The 21,071-nt window shown below is 42.6% G+C and overlaps 1 protein-coding gene across 6 annotated transcripts in view; it reads left to right on the top strand.

The window, feature by feature from the left end:
• Window positions 1-21,071, top strand: part of rasa3 (RAS p21 protein activator 3) — a 200,883-nt gene that overhangs the window by 157,531 nt on the left and 22,281 nt on the right. For all 6 annotated transcript variants that reach the window (XM_069890439.1, XM_069890438.1, XM_069890435.1 and 3 more), the window contains 9 exons: window positions 4,031-4,135; window positions 4,371-4,524; window positions 8,976-9,124; window positions 10,665-10,779; window positions 11,566-11,640; window positions 13,431-13,554; window positions 16,919-17,025; window positions 18,624-18,701; window positions 20,201-20,278. In XM_069890439.1, coding sequence (XP_069746540.1) covers window positions 4,031-4,135; window positions 4,371-4,524; window positions 8,976-9,124; window positions 10,665-10,779; window positions 11,566-11,640; window positions 13,431-13,554; window positions 16,919-17,025; window positions 18,624-18,701; window positions 20,201-20,278 — 985 coding nt within the window. The remainder of the gene's footprint in view (window positions 1-4,030; window positions 4,136-4,370; window positions 4,525-8,975; window positions 9,125-10,664; window positions 10,780-11,565; window positions 11,641-13,430; window positions 13,555-16,918; window positions 17,026-18,623; window positions 18,702-20,200; window positions 20,279-21,071) is intronic.

Genomic DNA, 21,071 nt, shown 5'->3' with positions numbered 1-21,071 from the left:
TGAGAGGGAATTAGGAGGTTTTTTTTCTCTCCTTTTTTTTCTCTTTTTTTGGGGGAGGTTTTTTTTCTATTTTTTCTTTCTTTTTTAAGAGGATGATGTCACAGAAGATAATAAGTCAAAAATTGAGGATGTTGAATTAGATGAAGAGGAAGATGAGGGGAAAGGTGATAAGAAGAAAAAGAAGAAAATTAAGTACAAATACATTGAGGGAGAAGAGTTTAATAAAATTAAGTTAATTTCAATAGAGAATTTTGAAGATGTTATAAATGAAGAATATGGAGAATTTTATGAGTTTGAACTTTTTTTTTCTTTTTTTTTCTTTTTTATATAAGGGGAGGGGAAGGGAATAAAAAGTTTATCTGATTGTTTTTCTAAGGGATGTTTTTGTTCTCTCGATGAATTATAAAGGAAACTTGGTATTAATGGAAATTCTGTATTTATGTATTATTAATTATGATTTTTTGTTGATATATGATTTTAATATTTGAACTTAGTTTTAAAGTGGATTTCATTTGTTAAATACATGTATTATGTTTGATTTAAATATATGTTTAAGGGTATTATTTTAGTATTGATATTTTTTTTGTTGTTAGTAATTTTTTTTGTGGTTAAGTTTTATCCTTTTTTTTGTAAGTGAGGTTTTTTCTATTTTATTTACAACATTGTTAATTAATTCTTCACTCTTTATTTTGGGGTGGAGGGTTGGACTAATTTTAAATTAGATGATTAATGTTGTGTTATAATTATTGGGGGGGTTAATTTGTGTAGTTTAATGATGTAGTATTCTAATTTTTATTATCTTATTTTTTATTATTTCTTTAAATGTAATTTTTATTTTATTCATGTCGTAAAATTTTAAATAAAGTTTAAAAAAAAAGGAAAGAGATACAAGAATATCAGAGCCAGCACCACCAGGCTGGGAACAACTTCTTCCCATGAGCAACTGATGAACTGCTCACACTAACGATCTGAGTCTCTACTATTTATTAAACACCATTTAATTATTTACATATATGTGTATATTTGTCCTGCATACATATTTTGCTTGTCTGCATTAGTGTTATGTCTGGTTCTGTGTTTGCACCAAGGACCGGAGAACGCTGTTTTATCAGGTTCTTCTTGTGCAATCAGGAGATAATTAAACTTGAAGTGTGAAGGGAGTGTAATTAGACTGGGGGAATATTAAAAGATGAACAATTGAGGGGAGAGTGAAATTAGACTATTCTTATCAAGTACAAATGACATAAAATAAAATGATACCCTGGCGATGATGGGAAAACAAACTGCCATAACAATACCCCCGACACTCCATGGATCTGTCTTTACTCCTTATACTGTTAATTTAGACCAGTGGTTCTCAACCTTTTTCTTTCCACTATGCCATCAGTGCTCTGTGATTAGTAAGGGATTGCTTAAGGTGGTGTGTGAGTGGGAAGGGAAGGTTGAGAATCACTGCTCTAGACCCAATTGTTACTGAAATATTTTGCTTGAGAAAAATTGTCATTGGCCCATTTCCTTTGGAGTTATGAAACTGTGCACATAACAAGTCAATGGGGTACAATTAAAACAGTGGTTTTCCAACTTTCTCTTTCCACCTACATCCCACCTTAAGCAATCCCTTACTAATTGCAGAGCACCTAAGGCACTGAAAGTGGATGTGAATGGAAGGAAAAAGGTTGAGAACCACTGGTCTAAATTAACAGTATAAGGAGTAAAGACAGATCCATGGAGTGTCGGGGGATCATGTGACAGAGGACTAAGAGTAGAAAACGGAGAATGCTAGAAATACTTGTCAGATTAGCAACATCGGGGACAGAGGAGAAGTTAATATATCAGTTGATTCATTTGCTGTGCTGACGACAGATCACCGGCTAAAATGTCAACTATATTTCTCTCCCCACTGTTGCTCCCCAACCTGCTGAGTATTTCTGGCAATACCCACAGTGCAGGTCAGACATCCTTGACGAAAGGCAGCATCTGTTTTGGCCCAAAACATTCATTCCTGATAAAAGATTTCAGCCCGAAATGTCAATGGTCTGTTGCCGTCCACAAATGCTACCTGACCCTTTGTGTTCCTCCAGCATTGTGTGTGTTACTCCAGTTTTCCAGCATCCTTGTTTACATATTTATAGCATTTTCTTTCCATTTAATATTTCCAGAAAATATGTTTTTTCTTCTTTTGGGGATATTACTCAGCTCCAGGCCAGCATTCCCTTCACAAATAAAACAAAAAACAGCTGAGTTATTTTTATTTTACCTGGGAAGGGAAGGGACTTGGTTGCCCATAATTCCTTCATTATTTGGAAAATATTTCCTGATGTTTCTGTACAAGGTTCACCTTGTATTGTGCAATCCATCCTGTTTTTTTCTCTTTCCATAGTTTCCTTTCTGTGTTGCTGTGGCAGTGACCTGTCCCTGGTACATCCTCTCACAGTTGCATGTGGTAAACATAATATTTGAATACCACTGTACTAACAGGAAATGTTTTTTAATTGGAGTTATATCAATAACCACAAGAATGCTGCTTTTTTAAAAGATTTGGTTAATGACAAACATCTGGAAATATACCCTTCTTATTCTTGGATACTGTCTTTATTGTGCAAAGTATCTGGCTAAACAGTAATTTAAAACTAACACATCACATGTATTCATTATGAAGCAATAATAATTGGTGACGTGTGGTGCTCTCTCATTTCTCAGCAGAATGGGGCATGGATTGGGGAATTGGCATGAGTCAGCCAATTCCATCTATAGACCGTCTGTCCTAGCCAGGCTATGCCACAAACACAGCTTTACTGACTTTGGAGTTAAACATGAAAGTCTACAGAGGCTGGGGCCGAGTGCAATGCACAAATGTGCTGCAAAAGCTCAGCATCAGTTTCATGTTGCATAACCTGCTGAGTTTTTCCAGCACATTTGTGTATTTCATTGACTTAGGAATCAGTTGCACTGAACTTTTTCTGAGTAGAAATGTCATCGTTGCTCAATTCGTACAAGTCAGCCTTGACTTTTCTGTTTGGACCAGCGTTAGCATTCATTGGAGCAGCTTTATTTCTTTACTTGGCAGAATGCAGTGCTGCTGAGGAGATTTTTTGCTCTTTACCTTCACTGGGTGTGTTGATGGTCCTACACAGGTCATCCATGTTGGTGTGATTCTGGAGTCACATATAGGTCTGGACCAGACAGTGAACCCAGTCAGCATAGAGCTTCCTGGTGATTTATCTCCATCCTCAACATTCATTGGAGCGACTTCATCCCTAACATCGAAGTACTCGAGATGGCAGAGGCCGACAGCATCGAATCCACGCAACTGAAGATCCAACTGCGCTGGGTAGGTCACGTCTCCAGAATGGAGGACCATCGCCTTCCCAAGATCGTGTTATATGGCGAGCTCTCCACTGGCCACCGTGACAGAGGTGCACCAAAGAAGAGGTACAAGGACTGCCTAAAGAAATCTCTTGGTGCCTGCCACATTGACCACCACCAGTGGGCTGATATCGCCTCAAACCGTGCATCTTGGCGCTTCACAGTTCGGCGGGCAGCAACCTCCTTTGAAGAAGACCGCAGAGCCCACCTCACTGACAAAAGACAAAGGAGGAAAAACCCAACACCCAATCCCAACCAACCAATTTTCCCTTGCAACCGCTGCAACCGTGTCTGCCTGTCCCGCATCGGACTTGTCAGCCACAAACGAGCCTGCAGCTGACGTGGACATTACCCCTCCATAAATCTTCGTCCGTGAAGCCAAGCCAAAGAAAGAAGAAGAAAGTAACTGGAATTATTACATCACCATTCCCTATCAAACTACATGCAAGATTTGCATTTATATTAAGATAATTAGATATACCGACCACTGTATCATAAGAAATAGTGATTTCAGTACTGTATGTTCTCTGATGCTTTGAGATAATGAATTTTTTCTTGACAAAGGCTCCAGGCCTGAAACGAGTTATTTTTAACTTTCTATGGATGCTGAGTTTCTCCAGCACTTTTGTGTATTGCACTGAGATGGTGATTCTTAATTTTTCAGGATTGGACTTTGGAACGCCAGTAATTTAAAGTTTGGCGATGAATTTCTGGGAGAACTTCGTCTTCCACTGAAGATTCTAAAGCAGACATCTTGCCATCAAGCCTGGTAATCGAGGACTTGACATTGTTTAATAATACCTCTGTCCGAGCAACAAAGAGGCGGTATTCAGTCGCTGTGATCGGGCATGTGCATCCTACTCTATTGGGAGTGTAGAAAGTGTAACTGTGTAGGGCAGTGGTCTCAACAGGACACAACTTGAATCAGGAAGCGTGAATCAGAGCATTGTCTTCTGGCCTGATGGAACAGGGTTTTCCATTCTTGTTTTTCACAAATTTTGCAGGTACTTCCTTCATCCCAGAGATAATGGAAAGCCCGTTAAACAGGTCGACTTGGGCTCCCTGCGGCTCAACATTGTTTACACTGAAGACCACGTATTTCCATCTCATCATTACGACCCTCTGAGGGATCTTATAATAAAATCAGCAGATGTTGAGGTACGAGTGATGAAGTTATGCTCTACACCTGTCCCTGACCTCATGTCATCTAGTGAAACCCTCACTTCACCCTGTCCATAACCCATCCCCAAAGCAAGGAGAATGCTGGCTTAGGCAGAACAGGAAACATTAGAAAGTGAAACTGGCGTAACCAAAAGGGGAGAGAACAAATTAAGAAGCTAGAAGGTGGGGAAACCCTGGAGGAAAAAAGGAATATAGTGATGGGGAGGGGGGGCAGGGAAACCTAGAGGGAGAAAAGAATATAGTGATTGGAAGATGGCAATGGACAATAATGGGAGAGATGGACAGTATGTTGGATCTACTCTTTTGAGCTGGAACATCCATAGTCTTGTGGCCTGGGCTCACGCCCAACCTCTGGGACTCTCAATGTACGGAGTTTGCACCTTCTTCCTGTGACAGCATGGGTTCCTTCTCTGTCCTACTTCATCTCAAAAAATGCATTCATCAATAGGTTAGTTGGCCACTATAAATTGCCTGAGTGTGTTGGTGAAGAAATTGATGAGAATATAGAGAGAATAAAATGGGATTCATTTTGGATTAGTGCTGGATGGTGGGCCAAAAGGCCTGTTTTTGTCTGGTATCTTGCATGACCATGGCAGACACCATAAAAGAAGGTCCTATAAAATATTACCTATTTTAGTCAAGATAAAAGGTTCAGACCCGAAGTGTTGACTGACCATCTCTACCCACGAATGCTGTCTGACCTGCTGAGTTCCTCCAGCAATTCTTTTCCTGGTCAAGATTCCAGCATCTGCAACTTTTGTGTTTCCCTTTCAAATATTGGAGCAATCTTTCATGTTGGGTAATTAGTCTATGGGGGGGAGGGGGGGTTGGGGGCAACATTTTACCATGCTTGGACCAGATAGTGAGTCAATGGTTGACTGGTGGGCAGTACAGGGAGTGCTGTACAGATAAATTTAGATTGCGGCTGGTTCTGGATGCCTGCAGGCAAGATAAATTTGGATCATGGGCCGGATGTCCGGTCCATGGGCCTTCGTGTCTGCATGCCTGATAAATTTGGATCAGCCTGCAGTCCGTAGGTTGCCCACCCTTAGTCTATAGTCACAGTCTTTCTAGGTAACATAACTAACCATTGGAACTTATTAAAGCCACAGGGACTTTTTAATTTCCAGTGTTTTTTTACACAGCTTCTTGTTGTAGATGGAAGACAGAGCAACCTAGTCCGCATTGATCATCAAGCACTCACTGACACTGATCATACACTAATCAGATTATTTATTCTCACCACATTATTATCAGTTCCTCATAAATTCTACCACCTACCTCAAGGGTCAATTTAACAGCAGCCAATTAACCTAATAACCTACACGTCTGTGCACTGAGGGAGGAAAGTGGCATGGTCAGGAGCAAATGTGCAAGCTCCACACTTCTAATACCTGAGGTCAAGATTGAACCCAGGTTACTGGTACTGTGAGGTAGCAGCCCTACCTACTGTAACTGGGCCAAGATTCGTGAGCCTATTATTCTGATGTAATGAATAGAATTGTTTACTGTCATATGTACGGAGACACAGTGAAAAGCTTAGTTTTGCTTATTATCCAGGCAAGTCAACTCGTACGTAGGACAGTAGGTAGCGCAAGAATAAAAACAAAAGTGCAGGGTATAATGTTAAAGAAAAAAATACACTTAGTGTCAGGCATCATCTTTTACCAATGCTGAGGTCAGTTCAAGTGTCTGATAACAGCAGAAAAGAAACTGTCCTTTAATCTGGAGGTGTACACTTTTTAAACAGGCAAAAGGAGGAGGAGAGAATGTGATCAGGGTGGGATAGGTCTTTTAATATATGGGCTGCTTTTCTGACCAGTGTAAGGTGAGGGTATTCGAAAGAAGGAGGTTTGTTTACAAGTTCACAACTTTCTGCCGGTTCTTGCGATCTTGAGCAGAGAATTTCCAATAACATGCAGTGAGGAATTCGGACAGGATACTTTCTGTGGTGCGTCTCTAAAAATTGATAAGGCACATTGGAGACCTTCCAAATTTCTTCAGGCTTTTGAGGAAGAAGCGGCATTATTGCACTTTCTTGGCTGTAGTGATATTTACAGCTAAAATTTTAAAGCTGTCCACCATTTCCACTTCAGCACTTCACCCCACTAGCTGAACTCAATGAACAGTTGCTTCATTTTGCTGACATTGAAGGAGAAGTTGTTGTCCTGAGATAATGAGACTAGACCAGTGGTTCTCAACCTTTTTCTTTCCACTCACATCCCACTTTAAGTAATCCCTATGCCATTGGTGTTCTGTGATTAGTAAGGGATTGCTTAAGGTGGGATGTGAGTGGGAAGGGAAAGTTGTGAATCACTGCTCCAGACCCCATTGTTACTGAAATATTTTGCTTGAGAAAAATTGTCATTGGCCCATTTCCTTTGGAGTTATGAAACCATGCACATAACAAGTCAATTAGGTACTGTTAAAACAATGGTTTTCAAACTTTTTCTTTCCACCCACATCCCACCTAAAGCAATCTCTTATTAATCACAGAGCAGCAATGGCATAGGGATTACTCAAAGTGGTATGTGAGAGGAAAGAAAATGGTTGAGAACCACTAGACTAGATCCTCTTTCTCCTCCTTATGCTCTGACATGTCATTGTATGAGATCTGACTGTGCCATGGGCAAACTTACAGATATATTTTTAGCAGCATTTGGCTTCAGAGTCATGAAGGTATCATTAGGTGATTGAATGAGCAACTGTGTGGGGCACTGATATTGAGGATGATGGTGGAGGAGGTGTGATTGCCAGTCTTTGCTGATTGAGGTCTGCAGGACAGGACATCAAGAATTCTGTAGTTGAGGAGTGTGGAGATGAGCTTCTTTGGTGCTATGTTGTTGAATCCACAGCTGTAGTCAATAAACAGGAAACTAACAGAGGTGTCCTTATTATCCAGACGTTCCAGGGCCAGGGACAGCCATACCTGCTGCAGTGGTTAGTGAGAGATGAATAGCCATTCCTAATGGAAATTCTATAGAGTTCATTGTTGAAAATATAACGAGGCACCAATTTCGCACTGAGAAATTACCTCAATTTCTGTAGATGCTTGAATCATATGTGACCTCGGAGCATCCTTGAGTTGGTTTGGTACCAGGCAGATCGCTGTTCACTGGGTTACCCTACAGTGTGTTGCTGCCCTCTCTTGTTGATGTCTGGTAATTATGGACAATTTATTTACAAGTGCAGCACTGACCACCCTGAAAAGGGAACTGAAGCAGTGTTTGAAAGACCAATGACAAGGGAAGAGGCAGGGAGTGGTATAAGAGTGCACATATCAGAGGTCACTGTGGCGTGTCCTGATCCACACCAGGTGCAAGCCTTTCCTCCCTCAGTGAAGGATGTTGAGTAACGGTTTATAATGCCGAGTTTAATATAACTGCATTTTCTCTCCTCCTTCTGGCAACCCCTCCCCACTGTCCCCATTTCCCACATCTTGCCATTTCCCCTGCTCCTTCCTCACCGCAACCACTCTCTCCACTTTCCCACAATGATCCGCAATACTTTACCCTCTCTAATCCACCTCCCTACCTTTCCTCATTTCCAATCCCATTTTCTGCTACATTCCTTCCCCATGATCCCTTCCGACTCATTGTTTTGTGCTCCCCTTTATACCTGATGCCCTCTTTGCTGCTCCCCATTCTCCACACCTCTCCCCTCTCTGCTCTCATCCCTTCCCCACTCTCCCCACTGCACATCCTCTCCCTGCATTCTCACCCCTTTCCTGTTCATGCTCTTTTCATCCCTTCCACTCCCTGTCTATCCCACTTCTTCCCTCCTCATCCACTCCCTCCGCACATCGCTTCCTGTTAATTCCTCACCCATCTCTCTCCTTCTCACTCCTCCACCTCCTCCCACTCCATAACTCTCCCTCACCCTCCACCTCCTCTACCCCAACAACACTCATCCCTCCATCTCCTTCCATTTCTCCCCTCCAACCCCTCTCTCACCCCAACACTCACCCCTCCATCTCCTCCCACTTCCTCGCCTCCAAACCATCCCTCACCCCTCCATCTCCTCCCACCTAATACCTCTTTTCCCCCCTCCTTTCCTCTTCACATCCACCTCCTCCCACTCATCCTTAAACCCCTCACTCACCCCTCTACCTTCTCCCTTTCCCTTTCCTCTATATTATCCTCATCTTCCAACCCCTCTCTCACTACTCCCTCTTTCAAACCCCTCCCACCCCAACCCCTCTCTACGCCTGCTCCACCTCAAACCTACTCCCTCATCCCACCATCTTCCCACTCCCTCATCCCTCCATGCCCATTTCTTCCAAACTCTCCTTGGCCCCTCTGTCTTCTCCCACCCTCCAACCCCCCCAATGCCTCCTCATCCATTTCCTTTCCTCACCCCTCCCTCATACTACTACCTCCCTGTCCAACCCCTTCCTCACTCTTTTCCCACCCCACCCCTCCTCACAGCCAGTTTCTGCATCTACTGCCCATGTGCTGGGGGAAGTGTGCCGTGAGAAGCAGCAAGCTGCCATGCCCTTGGTCCGTCTCTTCCTGCACTGCGGAAAGATCGTTCCCTTCATCAGTGCCATTGCCAACGCAGAAATAAACAGGACCTTGTAAGTACAAGGGGATATTCTCCGCTGCATGATTAGGAGTGCCTGTACATCGAGATATCACTCAGCCAAGATGTCTTATTCTCTCTTCGCCCCACAAATGTGTGTGTTACTTCTCATCCAGTAACATCTGCACTTGACAGTACTTGCTTTCCTGCACATGCCCCTCCAAGTAAATGGGGCAAGGGATCAGATCTAGAAGAGGACAATGTGCTCAGAGGGGTATGGGCACAGATATAGTGCTCTCATAACTGTTTTCCTCTTCTGTGGTCCAACAACGTTCCTCCAGTTCCAGCCTCTTGATCATCCCCAGGTTATTTGTAAATCGTAATTCCCATCTACCTTTAAATTACAATATCGTTCGCACAGCCTGAATGTATTTACATAGTTTCACATGGTTAAAGTGAAAATTCGTTAAGAAAACAATAGAATTTGAAATAAAAATGTTTAAGAACTACATCAAAATTATGTTGATTTTACTGTTAAACTTTAATTGTTACATTCTCAAGAAAGTTATTGTTATAGGTTCACAAAAACTAATTATCGCAATATTGTAGCCAAAGCACCAGAAAGTTTGACAAAAGCAATGACTATAAAAACACCAACAGGAACAAAAACAATAGCGCATGCTTATAGCGCATGCAGACGAAACCACGTGATCTGAAGCTTCATTGTAACTGGATAATAATGACAGCCCTGATTGGAGCACATTAGAAGGTTCAAAAAGTAAATTAGCATAGAGTTTCAGCCTTGTAGGTATATTGATACATGTAAGCTGGGCTTATGAAAAATGTTTTTGTTGTTTTAACTACAGATATTTTTATATAAAAAATAAATGACTGCTGAAAAACTGCACAAAAAATTTATAGACAGTCATTTTGGTGTCACCCCCTCTGGGGGTGTCACCCAGTGCAATCCACATTCCCTGCACCCCCCTGGTGATGCCAGTGATCGTGCCCCACCTCCCCGGCAGCTCGACCTTCAGCTGCCTGGGCCACAGCTCTGGAATCACCTCCCTTAACCTCTCTCTCCATGACTGAGCATTTTACTCTGGCCCTGCAGCCAGGCTTTGTTTGCTGACTCTGCTATGAAAAGCCTTGGGAGATTTTACTTCACAAAATACTCTTATGTGTGAAGCTAATTGTGTCATTATGGACAACAGCTACTCCAGCCTCTGTTGCAGCTGATCATGCCTCTGTGATTTGTGGGGCTAAGAGGAGAGAGGGACAGCATGGAATCAGAGTGAATGGAAAGAGCCAAATGGCCTTTTGTGCTGTGATTCTGAGGACAGGAGAGATGAGTTCTTTATTCGTGAGCAGGGAGCTGCAATCAGCTGAACGCATTGTCTTACCTGATGACAGTCCCAGGCCTGAAATGTTGGTTAACTTTTAACTGAGATTCTCCAGCACATGTATTACACTAGTTTAAGACTAAGGGGTAGCCTGCAGGAGACCCTGAGTGATACCGTTCATCTCATCTCTCATCCACTATCTCCTTCAGGAAAGATCTGATCCAGTCATGATGCATGTCTGTTCCTTTCCAGAGATCCAAACACCATCTTCCGAGGCAACTCCTTGACCTCCAAGTGCATTGACGAGACAATGAAATTGGCAGGGAGACACTATCTACAGGTCACATTGAAGCCCGTTGTTGATGAGGTAACCAAAACCACTTGGGACAACTGGCACAGTACATGGCACACTCATGTGTGCGCAAAAGTGCTCACTTCGCACTTCCTCACACACATTTCACTCTCACACAGTTGTTCACTTTTGCACATACTTATCTGTGCATATACTTTTGATTTTTCTCCCTCAGACATTGACATATACACACATTTATTGTTTGTTACACACACACACACTCATGTATTCTGAATACGGTCTCACACATATGCCCCCACATTTATCCACAAACGCAATTTTTCTCACACACACACACACACTCTCTCTCTCTCTCTCTCTCTCTCTCTCTCTCTCTCTCTCTCTCTCTCTCTCTTTCCCCCCTTTCTCTCTTTTTCTCAAAAATGTTTGGAATGAGAAAAGTTCATTTTCAAACACCCAGCACATGGAATCACAGACCCGACCCTAATAAGTACAGAATTTGGCCTGTACATTCATTACTGTCAGAAAACTAAGAACAGATTTTAAACTGAAGTTGAATACAGTGAAATTATGTGGCAACTAAGTTGGTACAGAAGGCGAGAACTCTTTCATGTTCTTAATACAAATGAGGATTTTAGTGAATCAAACAGGAGTCATTAGAACTTCGATGATTCATCATTTGCAGAATGATTTTCTCACTTGATTCAGGTGGAGTTTACGGAAGGAACATTTTTGCATGAAGGGAAGACTACGGGGTTCAGATTGTTTGTTTTATTTAAGGTGTTTAGCAGATTTTAGTAAAGATGTTTATTAAACCATAATTTCACTTTCATTGCACAGATATGTGAAGTTCACAAATCCTGCGAAATTGACCCAGTTAAGCTGAAGGATGGTGAAAACCTGGAGTCCAACATGGTGAGAGCTTTCACCATTATCTTTCACCAACCCACTATTTCTTCCTAATTAGGATCTGCATCTAAATCTCAGTTAGAGCAGAGGCGAGGAAACTGGACAGTTTTTCCAATAATCTAGAAGATTCAAACCTCTACTTCATGTTGTATCCTTTCAAGTCGATGTTAAGTCAGTATACTTTCAGTGTGACCACATGGGTTTTCCTGAGATATGATTTCCACCCAAGTTGCCTGAGTAGTGGGAGAATCAGGGGCAAGTTGTTGGCCAATTTTGTAGGCAAAATTATGAGGGGCGTGGATAAGAGGAAACTCTTCCCCAAACCAGAGGCATCTAAATGTAAAGCTGTGGTTTTCAAACTGCCTCCCAAATTCACATTCCATCTTAAGCAATCCCTATGTCATAAGGGCTCTGTGATTAGTAAGGGATTGCTTAAGGTGCAATGTTAATGGGAAAGGAAGGTTGAGAATCACTGCTCTAGACTCAATTGTTACTGAAATAGTTTGTTTGAGAAAAATTGTCATTGGCCCATTTCCTTTGGAGTTCTGAAACCGTGCACATAACAAGTCAATGAGGTACAATTAAAACAGTGGTTTTCAAACTTTCTCTTTCCACCCACATCCCACCTTAAGCAATCCCTTACTAATCTCAGAGCACAGATGACTTAGGGAATACTTAAAGTGGTATGTGAGTTTAGGGGGGCATTTTGAAAACCACTGATCTAAAGGCTCTGAGTTTAGAATAAGGAGCAAGAGGTTTAGTGGGGATCAGAACTATTTCCTCCAGAGGATGTTTGAATTTGGAACACACTGTTTGAGGGGGTGGTGAAGGCAGAGATTTAACACTTAGATGAGCACTTGAATCACCAAGGTTTAGAGAGTGACAGATTAAGTGCCGGTTGGTTGGATTGTGATGGATGGGTGCTTGAGGATCTGTGTGGGTATGGTGGGCCAAAGGAAGTGCCTGTGTGTGATGAAAATAACATGTGAGGAAGGGTTGTTAGAGGGAAATAAGGAATGGGATTGGTTTGACTGTTGAACTAGGTTTCCGCCTTCTATGTCATTAGGGAATATAGGAGAAAAAATCAGCTCATGCTGGATGATTTTTTAAAAAAATGATATGGATTTGTTGATGCTCTTTCTTCCTTATTGGGTCTGGGGTCATACATGACTCCAGGGTCACACTCGCATCACATCAAGGCTCGCTGCTGGAGCTCCTGCACTGTTAAACACTACCTCCCCATTGTACCTAAGTTGGTTGTAAATGCCAACCTTTCCAGTTGAAACCATGAGCCGTGAGCAAAACCAACCATTAGTAAGGATGCTTTATACGAAGAGTGAACCTCACAGAACTCTTGGTTGGAAATGTGCAGGGAATGATTGGGGGCTCCTACAGTGAAGGCACTGATAGTCATCAAAGGACCATTGCAGATCTCTACGCTCCATCCCTGATCCATGATGCTTCTGGAATCAGAGACCATTTGGTTCATCAAGCCTGTCCTGGCATGCAATCAGATCGCATCTTAATTTTCTTTGTTCCAGAGTTCCCGTTCAACAAAACTTCATCCAGTCAAATCTCCAGTAGGAGCACCACCTTTTTTGTGGGAGGGTTGAAAAGGGTGTTCCAGATTTGATGCACCCTCTGAGGGGAGTTCACCAAAGTAAATAATTTATCTCCATCAACTCCTAATTAACTTCAACTCTTTCAATCGTACTATGGGTATTAGCAAGGGTCCTATGTCTCTGAATCCCTACCTCGTGTTAGCCCACCTGTCTCACTGTTCCATTGTATTTCAGGATAACCTCAGGCAATACGTTGAAAGAATTTTCAATATCATCACAAGATCAGGCATGAGTTGTCCCACAGTCATGTGTGACATTTTCTTCTCGTTGAGGGAGTCTGCTGCCAAGAGATTCCAAGGTAGAGTGAGCCATTAACCTTGGCCTGGTTTCCATTCATTGCCATCAACTCACACTGCACAGTTCTGCTCTCCACATTGTAAATGGGAAGCTAAGGTGCTAAGGAAGCAGCAAAGACATTGGCAAACTGGGAGATTACAATCATCAAGAAAGACTGGCAAGGTCACTATCAGGCTTTGAATTGACTTAACTAAACTATCAGATTATGAAATAATGCAAAGGTATTTACACTTTTGGTGAAGGAATGTTGACCACTCAATTCTACTCAGGATGCAGAGTTGGGTGGAGAAGTAGAATATGGACCTCAATCCGGATCAGTGTGAAGTGATTCACTTTGGAAGGTCGAACTTAAAGGAGGGGTAGAGGAGGGTAAGTGATTAGAGGCAGGATTCTTCTCAGCGTGGAGAAACAGAGAGATTTTGGGCTTCAGGGCCAAAGATCCCTCAAGATTCCGCGTGCAGGTTGGTTAAGAAGGTGTGTTGGCCCCCGTTAGTCAGAGATTGAGTTACAATAGACAATAGGAGCTGGAGTAGGCCCTTCGGCCCGTCGAGCCAGCACCGCCATTTTACAGATCATGGCTGATCACTACCATCAGTACCCCTTTCCAGCCTTATCCCCATAACCCTTAACTCCTTTGCCCACTAGAGTCTTATCTAACTCTCTTTTGAACATAATCAGCGAATCTGCCTCTACCACTCTCTGTGGCAGAGCATTCCACAGATTCACACTTCCCTGGGTAAAAAAATGTTTTCTCATCTCCGTCCTAAAGGGCCTACCCTGTATTCTTAAACTATGCTCTCTAGTCCTCATCTCCCCCATCATTGGGAACAAGTAATCCGACTTCACCCTGTCTATCCCCATGATAATTTTGTATACCTCAATCATGTCCCCCCTCATCCTTCTAAACTCCATCAGATACAAGTCCAGTTTTTCTAGCCTTTCAGCATATGTCAACCCCACCATCCCTGGAACTAACCTTGTAAATCTGCGCTGCACACCCTCTATAGCTAGTATGTCCTTCCTCGAAATTGGAGACCAGAACTGGACGCAATACGCCAGGTGGGGTCTCACCAGGGCCCTGTACAACTGCAGAAGGGCGTCTCTGTTCCTATACTCCAATCCCCTCTTTATAAAAGCCAACATACCATTTGCCTTCTTCACAGCTTTCTGAACCTGCATGCTAGTCTTCAGTGACCGGTGAACAAGTACTCCCAGATCCATTTGCTCCTCCCCACTCCCTAGCTTGTCTCCATTTAAATAATACTCAGCTTTCCTATTATTGCCCCCAAAATGGATAGCCTCACATTTGCTTACATTGAACGTCATCTTCCATTCAGCAGCCCACTCCCCCAACCTGTCCAAGTCCCTCTGCATTTTCCTGACATCCTCCTCACACCCCACACCGCCACCCAGTTTCGTGTCATCTGCAAATTTGCTCAAGTTATTAATAATCCCCTCATCCAAATCATTTACATAAATTGCAAACAACTGAGGACCCAATACCGATCCCTGCGGCACTCCACTCGTCACATCCTGCCATCCTGAAAAAGACCCGCTTACCCCAACCCTCTGTTTCCTATTTCTTAACCAATTTCCTATCCATGTCAGCACCTTACCTCCAATACCATGCTCCCTGATCTTGCCCACTAGTGTCCCGTGCGGTACCTTATCAAAGGCCTTCTGGAAGTCCAAATACACCACATCCACTGGCTCTCCCAAGTCCACCCTCTTTGTCACATCCTCGAAAAATTCCAGAAGGTTAGTCAAGCATGACTTACCCTTAAGAAATCCATGCTGACTAGCCCTTATACTATTATTTCTGCCTAAGTGTTCTGCTATTACTCCTTTTATGATAGACTCCAATATCTTCCCCACCACCGACGTTCAAGAACTGCGAGGTAAATTTGGAGCTAAAACTCTGATTGGAGTATTGCATTCAGTCTAGTCACATCATTACAGGGAAGATGTAAATTCTTTGGAGAAGGTGCAGGGGAGATTTGCCAGGATGTTGCTTGGATTAGAAAATATGTCTTACGAGGCAAGGTTGAGCAAGCTAGGCCAAACATGAGAAGTGCCTTAATAGAGATACAAGATTATAAGAGACATAGATAGGGTAGACAGCCAGCACCTTTCTCCCAGGGTGACATCGCAAATACCAGAGGACATGTGGTTCAGGCAAGTGGATGAAAGTTTGGAGGAGATGTCGGAGATAATTTTTTTTTACACTCTGTGTTGGGTACCAGGAGTGTATTGCTAGGGGTGCTGGTGGAGCCTGGTATAATAGGCACATTTAAAAAGCTCTTAGATAGCCACATGGAGGGTTTAAGGTGAGAGGTAGTGACAAATTAGATTGTTATGCAGTTGGTTTATATAGGTCATCACATCATCATGGGCCGAAGGGCCTATACTGTGCTGTCATGTTCTACGTCCAGTGAATTCTGGAGGAATTCATTATGTTTTCAAGAAAACTCTGGAGGGAACTCTGCATTCCCCAGAGATCAAGGAAAATGTAGAACTCTGCATAGGGAGAGGCAGAGGTGAAGAGACAAGTTGAGTTTAAGAGGAAGCTGGGGAGAGGTGGGAGAAGGCTGGCATGGGGCTGAATGGCGCACAAATTCTTTACAGCTCAATGTAAATAAAGAGATAAATGGTTGTTTTTCCAGTATCTTTCTGACATCTGACGGCCTGGCCAAGGCAGGTGTAAAGGTCACTATCAGTGTTATTTGAAGAGAGTTCATCCAATTTCCTGGCAAACGTGCATCCTTCACCTGAACCCTGCTGGGGACTTGCTCTCTGTTGGCTTTATGCATGTCTGCAAGGAACTCCATTCAAGAAATAAATTGCGTCAAGCATTTTTGTCGGCACACAGGTGTCAGGAAGTGCACCTCAGTCCTGATGAAGAGCCCGAAGCGTTGACCATTATTTTTCTCCCAATGGCAATGCTCGACCTGCTGAGTTCCTCCATCGGGGTGTGTTTGACCTAAAACATTTCTGTGGGACCTTCACAAGGAATGAAAAATTCAACAAGGGAAAGTGAGCCTTCCCAAAGAGGGAAGTATTTAGGTACACCTTGAATGTGACAGAGAGGTGAGGAAACTTGGACAGGGTATTGCAAAAATTCCAGCAGCTAACGATGATAACAATCTGGGTTGCAGATAAAAATAGGATTTGATGAGAGCAGAAAGGAATGGTTTGGGGTGTCCTGAGAAAAACTACATGCTCTTGTGCTGCCAGGAGTGGCACATAGTGATGTTTTGAATTAACAGATAAAAACCCAGTGATCCGAATGTTGAATGTTTGTGGCTAAAGTACCCAGTTAAGTCCAAGCATAGCCATCCAATGTAATAAGCAAACTGTTTTTCTAGATGACCCTGATGTGCGGTACACAGCTGTAAGCAGTTTTATCTTCCTGCGATTCTTCGCTCCAGCTATTCTTTCACCGAACCTGTTCCACCTTCACCTTCATCATCCAGTAAGTGTGCCACATGGACTTTGCCCAGAACAAATGGTGTTAGGAACTCTCCAATGCAGTGGTTAGGATGCTTTCCCAAAAAGCCCGGTCAGTTAACAGTGCAAATGGGCAAGTAGGTAGAGCAGGAACATATGGTGGGAGCCCAGCGATGTTCACCTGTCTGCCAACAACACCACGTTATCAACACTACTTATCAATGATTATTAACCTGTCTGTCTGGCTGGGCCCTTCACCACAACTTTCTCACGTGTCAGCCCCTAACCACTCTTTCCACATACATTTTAATAATTGACGTGGTCCATACCCCTCCATCTCCTTGTCCATGAGCCTATGTAATGCTCCTTACATATTGCTGTAGTAATTGCTTTCACCAATTGGAAGACGTTCCAGATAACTACCACTCTGTAAAAAAAAAAGTAAAAAACACTTGATTGCAAATCTTTAAACATTCCCCCTTCACCTTAAAGCCATGCCATCAAATATTTGACATTTTCATCCTGGGGAAGAAAAGACTATGCCTCAACTATCAGATAACCCCTCAGCGTCTGATGCTCCAGAAAAAGCAATCCAAGTTTGCCCAACCTCTCCTTATTGTGAATACTCTCTAATCCAGGCAACATCCTCTTCTGCAGCCTCCACATCCATCCTGAAAGGGAGCGACAGAATTGCGCACAGTATTCCAAATGTATTCTGACCAAAGTCTTTGCAACACAACTTAAGCTACATTTAGAAACTGCAAGTGGTGAACAACTCCATTATCTTTCCATTTGGGGACTACCAGGATGATGGTAGATGAATTGGATGGGCATTGATGGTTAACATACAATTGTCCTGATGTGAACTGGATTTCAACTGGCAAAAGTTGTGAAGTGGAAGACACCAAATGAATGAACATGGAGTCTTGCCCTTCCTCACCCGACTTGCATTTATAGAACCTGGTTGTGGCTCGACCTGTGCAATGCACCAATGTGCTAGAGAAACTTAGCAGGTCACACAGCATCCATTGGAAGGGGTAACCCTCATTTCGGGCCTGAGCCCGAAGGTATATGAATCAAGTATATACCTGACAAAAGGCCCAGGCCTGAAACATTGGTATATGAATCAAGTATATACCTGACAAAAGGCCCAGGCCTGAAACATTGGTATATGAATCAAGTATATACCTGACAAAAGGCCCAGGCCTGAAACATTGGTATATGAATCAAGTATATACCTGACAAAAGGCCCAGGCCTGAAACATTGGTATATGAATCAAGTATATACCTGACAAAAGGCCCAGGCCTGAAACATTGGTATATGAATCAAGTATATACCTGACAAAAGGCCCAGGCCTGAAACATTGGTATATGAATCAAGTATATACCTGACAAAAGGCCCAGGCCTGAAACATTGGTATATGAATCAAGTATATACCTGACAAAAGGCCCAGGCCTGAAACATTGGTGACCTTTTATTTCCTATGGATGCTGCTTGACTTGCTGAGTTTCTCCAGCACATTTGTGAATTACATACAACCCTAGCGTCTGCAGATTTTCTTCTTTAACTGTGGATCTACCCTCACTACTGGTCAGAATATGATAACCATTTTTTCTCTACAGGACCCCTTAACAGCACGGACCTTGACTCTCATATCCAAAACAATTCAGACCTTGGGCAGCTTATCGAAATCCAAGTCTGTAAGTCCACTGTTCAATCTCTTTGCACTCTATTGAAAGAATGTAATGTTTTGACAGAGCATTGGTCCCAATCAGACCAGCTACCCATTCCCATACAAGTGCGCTTGGTGGGGATTCAACTAATAGATGGAATATCACTTGAACTGACTCTGAGAATTTAAATAAGTAATTTAAGAAGCAAGATCTGGAAGTAAAAGCTGACCTCCATGAAAATTATTATGAAACTCAAGGTGTTGGACTATTATTTAACCAAACGGTGTCATTGAAATTTTTGATGGTAGGAAATCTCTCATCCATGGTGGATAATCTGAAGTGGTGTGGCAGAACTCCCAGCAAAGTGGGAACATCTTCCTCACAGAGTAGTTCTGGAAGAAGGTGGCTCAACTCCATCAACAACCAGAGGAAACAGACCACAGGGCACACACATGCACACATAATATGCCACACATAATAGTCATAGATATAATCAAAGATATAACATAAAATAAATATATGTAAATATTTTGGAATCATTTATTCGGTTTCAGGATACCATTCAATCTCAAAGGCTTCAGGAAGAAGCTATTTCTCAGCCTGACAGTCCAGATTTTGATGTTCCTGTTCCTCCTTTCTGATGGTAATAGATCAAAGATACTGTATGATGGATGGAAAGGGTCCTCCATAATTCTTTGAGCCTTATTTAAACAATGCTCCCGGTGAATTAAGTCAATAGAGGAAAGGGAAATCCTAGTGATCTTCTTGGTCGGTTTTATGATGCGCTGTATTAACTTCCAGTCCAATGCTTTGCATTACCATACCACACAATGATGCAGCCAGACAGGACACTCTCAGTTGTGGTTCTGTAAAATGTTGTCAAGATGGGGGCCAATAGCCTTTCTCTCCTCAACCTCCTTAGGAAGTGTAGGTGCTGCTGTGCCTTCCTCACTAATAAGGATCCAGGATAGGCCATTCTTTGTATGAATATCAAAGAACTTTGTGCTCTCCATGAGGGAACCATTAATGTGTAATGGAGTGGTCATGATCTGCCTCTGAATTTACAACAAAGCATGCAAACTCTGAAGGAGCACACAGCTCAGACGTCCCTGACAAGTCTCTTAGAGCAATGATAAAAGGCTTCAATGTACAATATTTGGTAAATGTTTAAAACATGATTGGAAATCTACTTATGATAAATCACCCGTGGTAACCATTAAATTAGAAACACTCAACTTCCAAATACTCCCAAAAGGAACCTACAATAAAGTATGCAGCCCCTTGACCTGATCATGGTAGATGGTCCAATCTCCTAATAGCTTTGTAACTGCTGTATATGTCGACCTCAACACCAACTCCCACATTCTGTGAGTGACTATAAAGCCTCCCATCTGTTGAGTGATTGTCATAAAATAACTTGCCTTGTGGAATATTATGACCTCCGCTTCATGATTAATAATGGATGCTAACAAATATTTCACTAATACCCCATTTGAAGAGTAACATGTTTCTAATTGTACCTGCAGGCAAGTTTCAAGGAATCCTACATGGCCACGTTCTATGAGCACTTTAATGAGCAGAAGTACACAGATGCTGTTAGAAATGTAAGTATTTTTATTGATGTTCATGTCTTGGTCATAGTTGCACTGTATAATGTCAATCTTGTAGATTCAAAGACAAATTAAAAAAGGAATTCATCCATCATATACTAACTAGCTTATGGGACCTAACCTGGCTCATTTAATAGGGACCAAGTTGCATTTATCATATCTATATTATGTACCAATGGCAGTATTAAGACAATGACAACCCTTCAGAGCATTTCATTTCAGTGATGTATACTGTGGTATCCTAAGATCTAGAAATGCATCCATGCATGATCTTTCAGATTATTAAATGGCAGCAACATTTTGACAAGTCTGGAGCCATTTTAGGGTTGAGTGATTTTTTTTCTGCTCACAGAAATGGGTTGGAATTGGGATGCTGTTTGGATGTTGGGTTCTATGGGTGAAGATTATCCTGGGGTTCTGAGGGATGGACATTAGCCTGGAGTTCTGTGGGGTGGAGATTAGCCTGGGGTTCTGTGGAGTGGAGATTAGCTTGGGGTTCCGTAGGGTGGACATTGGCCTGGGGTTCTCTGGGGTGGTGATTAACAAGGGGTTCTCAGGTGGTGATTACGAGGGGGTTCTGTTGGGTGGAGATCAGACTGGAGTTCTGTGGGGTGAACATTATCCTGGGATTCTGTGGCTGGACATTAGCCTGGGATTCTATGGGGTGGAGATTATCCTGTGGTCCTTTGGGGTGGACAGTAGTCTGGGGTTCTGAGGGGTCAAGATTATCCTGGAATTCCGTCAGTTGGAGATCAGCCTGGGGTTCTGTGGAGTGCAAATTAGCCTG

This window comes from Narcine bancroftii, chromosome 7, assembly GCF_036971445.1.
Source record: "Narcine bancroftii isolate sNarBan1 chromosome 7, sNarBan1.hap1, whole genome shotgun sequence".
In the NCBI taxonomy this organism is placed as follows: Eukaryota; Metazoa; Chordata; class Chondrichthyes; order Torpediniformes; family Narcinidae; genus Narcine; species Narcine bancroftii.
This window is presented reverse-complemented; position numbering and strand designations above follow the sequence as displayed.